Below are 3,453 nucleotides of genomic sequence, written 5' to 3'. Positions count from 1 at the left end.
GGCTACTTCTGCTGCGAGAAGCCGGGAGATGAGCGACTGCTCGCAGCAGAAGTATCTCGACCCGCAGCGCCGCTCCTCGGTCCTCCCTTGACACCCTAGCCGCATGGATGTCAGCGGCGCTGCCTGTGCGGCTACTTCCGCTGCGAGAACCCGGGACATGAGCGGGCGCTCGCAGCAGAAGTATCCCGACCCGCTGCGCCGCTCCCCGGTCCTCCCTTCACACCCTAGCCGCATGGAGGTCAGCGTCGCCGGCGGTCGGGAGATGAGCGCCTCGCGCCGGTCATCTCCCGGCTGCATCGCCGCTGAGCTCCGTCCCACAGATGAGCCGCTAACGGCCGCCATCTTTTTTCAGAAATCCCGCGGCGCTGATTGGCCGCTGCCGGACCAATGAGCGACGCGGGATTTCCTGGACAGACAGACAGACAGACGGGATAAGACGATTATATATATAGATGTCTAAGCAATAAAAAAAATAAAAATAAAATTTTGTTGTACCCAGCCAATGTGGTTCTTGGAAAATCACTGAGGAGGTTGGGGGTGGGAGGGCTTTTAACCTCTTGTGCTTCCTTTCCCTACCCAGGATATGGGATTACTCCTCCTACGGTGCTGTGATGTGGGCTCCTGGAAACATCATTACCGGTAAGACTAATTCCGGTTTTCATTGGCTGTAAGCCATAATCATCAACATTAACAGAAATAAACACTTGAAACAGATCACTCTGTTTGTAATGAATCTATATGAGTTTCACTTTTTGTATTGAAGAACTGAAATAAATTAACTTTTTGATGATATTCAAATTTTACGAGATGCGCCTGTACCTCTCTGCTGTCCAGAATCCCGGAGTATCAGCCATATCCTCCTTTTTCTCCTCTCGCTTCTTCAAGCTCAATGTGGACAAATCTGTGCTCAATCTTTCCTCCATCTCACGTATCCACTCTACCCTATCACAATAAATGACATCATATATTCCCCTGTGCCGGAAATTCGCTGCCTTGGAGTACCCTTGACTCTGCTCAGTCCTTCAAACCCCACATACAAACTTACCACCTCCAGCTCAAAAATATTTCCAGAATCCGTCCTTTCCTCAACCCTCAGTCTACTAAAATGATTGTGCATGCCCTCATCTCCCACCTTGACTAATGCAACATCTTCCTCTGTGTCCTACCTGCGAACACTCTCGCACCTCTCCAGTCCGTCCTTAACTCTGCTGCCTCACTAGTTCATCTCGCTCATCCCCCCTTTACAAATCCCTTCATTGGCTCCCAATTCACCGATTTAAACTGCTAATACCGATCTAAAACAAAGCCATCCATAACCTTTCTCCTCCGTACATCTCCGAACTAATCTACCGATATCTTCAGTCTCCTCTCCTCCACACTTATTTGTTCCTCACCCAATTGCCGCCAAGACTTCTCCCGATTATCCCCCATCCCCTGGAATTCTTTGCTCCAACATGTCCGATTATCCACATTCGGATCCTTCAAACGTAACATGAAAACCCATCTCTACAAGAAATTTTACAACCTGCAATGACCCCGCTGCCACTGCAACCCCCCCCCCTTCAACCTACAGTCTCCTTCCCCATCATCCTGTAGAATATAAGCCTACAAAGGCAGGGTCCTCTTCCCTCTGTACCAGTCTATCATTGTTAGTTTACATTCTGTAAGTAACCCCTCCTCATGTACAGTACAACACTATGGAATTAACGGTGCTATATAAATAATCTCTGCTATAGAATAGATCTGTACGTACAGATAATTCCTGAGATCAGCAGCGCCAGCTCTTGTGGTGACGGTGTGGGTGGCTCTTAGAAGAGCCTTTGGGTTGTGTGGATGATACAGGATTGGCTGCAGCGCTCACTTGCTCTTGCTCGCTTTGTTTGGCGACTTGCTGCTCTCGGTCTTCTTGGGAAGCAGCACGGCCTGGATGTTGGGCAGGACGCCCCCCTGGGCGATGGTCACCCCACCCAGCAGTCTGTTCAGCTCCTCGTCATTGCGCACGGCCAGCTGCAGGTGGCGGGGGATGATGCGGGTCTTCTTGTTGTCCCGGGCGGCATTGCCGGCCAATTCCAGGATCTCAGCGGTCAGATACTCCAGCACAGCAGCCAGATAGACCGGAGCGCCGGCACCCACCCTCTCAGCATAGTTACCCTTGCGGAGAAGCCTGTGCACACGACCGACCGGGAACTGCAGTCCTGCCCGGGATGAGCGGGTCTTGGCTTTAGCACGGACCTTCCCTCCTTGTTTGCCGCGTCCAGACATCACTGCACTCAGTTATCAGCAGATAAGAGAAGTCTCTTGTGTCATAGATGTGCTGCCTCCTGCACCTTTAATAATCCTCCTCTCCTACCATTGGCTGGATCTGAAGTCACCAATGGAAACAATACTTGTAGAAACGCCAATGAGTTGCAGTGGGCGGAGATAATTGAATGTCCATTGATCACATGATGTTCTCACCCAATAGTACAGTGATCTGACAGCATTGCTCATTTGCATGGCCGGTCTATAAATACGGCCGCTCTGGGAGGAGCAGGATCATTATTCTCTCTCCAGTGAAGAGAATATTCTGCTATCATCATGCCTGAACCTGCCAAGTCTGCACCAGCAGCCAAGAAGGACTCCAAGAAAGCTGTGACCAAGACTCAGAAGAAGGACGGCAAGAAGCGGAGGAAGAGCAGGAAGGAGAGCTATGCCATCTATGTGTACAAGGTGCTGAAGCAGGTCCACCCTGACACTGGCATCTCCTCCAAGGCCATGGGCATCATGAACTCCTTTGTCAATGACATCTTTGAGCGCATTGCAGGGGAAGCCTCCCGCCTGGCTCACTACAACAAGCGCTCCACCATCACCTCCCGGGAGATCCAGACCGCTGTGCGCCTGCTGCTGCCCGGAGAGCTGGCCAAGCACGCCGTGTCCGAGGGCACCAAGGCCGTCACCAAGTACACCAGCGCCAAGTGATCTGCTCCAAGCTCTACACCCACAACTCAAAGGCTCTTCTAAGAGCCACCCACCCCGTCTACATCAGAGCTGTGGCTGCTTGTCTGTGTTCTGCAAGAAATTCCGTGCAGGAACGTATTGCAAAAAATATAGTTGACCACCAGGATGGATCCATGAAAGAGAAGTTATGCCTAACCTACATGTTAGACTTCTGAGAATGTAAGTGCTATTATGGTTGTTAGTCATGCGTCCGATGTGATATATCTGGACTTTGCAAAGGCGTCTGACGCTGAACCACACAACAGCCAGAAGCCGGGACTAGGTCCAGTATGCAGATGGGTGAAGAACTGGTTAAGGGACAGGAAACATGTTTTAAATGGTAGATTTTCTAAGTATGATATTGCCAGAAGTGGGGACCTCAAGGATCTGTACTGGGAGCAGATGTGGGCGAAGCACAGAACTGTTGGGGATTTTGAATTTCCCGCTCTTTTTACTGTCCTTTTTCCACTTTCTATC

General features: G+C 50.7%; 2 protein-coding genes across 2 annotated transcripts; one reads left to right on the top strand and one right to left on the bottom strand.

Moving 5' to 3' along the window:
• Positions 1 to 1,857: 1,857 nt before the first annotated feature.
• LOC141231522 (histone H2A.J-like) lies at positions 1,858 to 2,262 on the bottom strand. The gene has a single exon (XM_073667719.1). It carries the CDS (start codon positions 2,260 to 2,262, stop codon positions 1,858 to 1,860), a length of 405 nt encoding a protein of 134 aa, XP_073523820.1.
• Positions 2,263 to 2,577: 315 nt separating this feature from the next.
• On the top strand, positions 2,578 to 2,958 carry LOC141231497 (histone H2B 1.1-like). The gene has a single exon (XM_073667697.1). The coding sequence runs from the start codon at positions 2,578 to 2,580 to the stop codon at positions 2,956 to 2,958; it is 381 nt and encodes a 126-aa protein (XP_073523798.1).
• The last annotated feature ends 495 nt before the right edge of the window (positions 2,959 to 3,453 follow it).

The sequence above is a fragment of the Phyllobates terribilis genome, unplaced genomic scaffold (assembly GCF_046119375.1).
Source record: "Phyllobates terribilis strain yellow unplaced genomic scaffold, ASM4611937v1 Scaffold_510__1_contigs__length_1275624, whole genome shotgun sequence".
In the NCBI taxonomy this organism is placed as follows: Eukaryota; Metazoa; Chordata; class Amphibia; order Anura; family Dendrobatidae; genus Phyllobates; species Phyllobates terribilis.
This window is presented reverse-complemented; position numbering and strand designations above follow the sequence as displayed.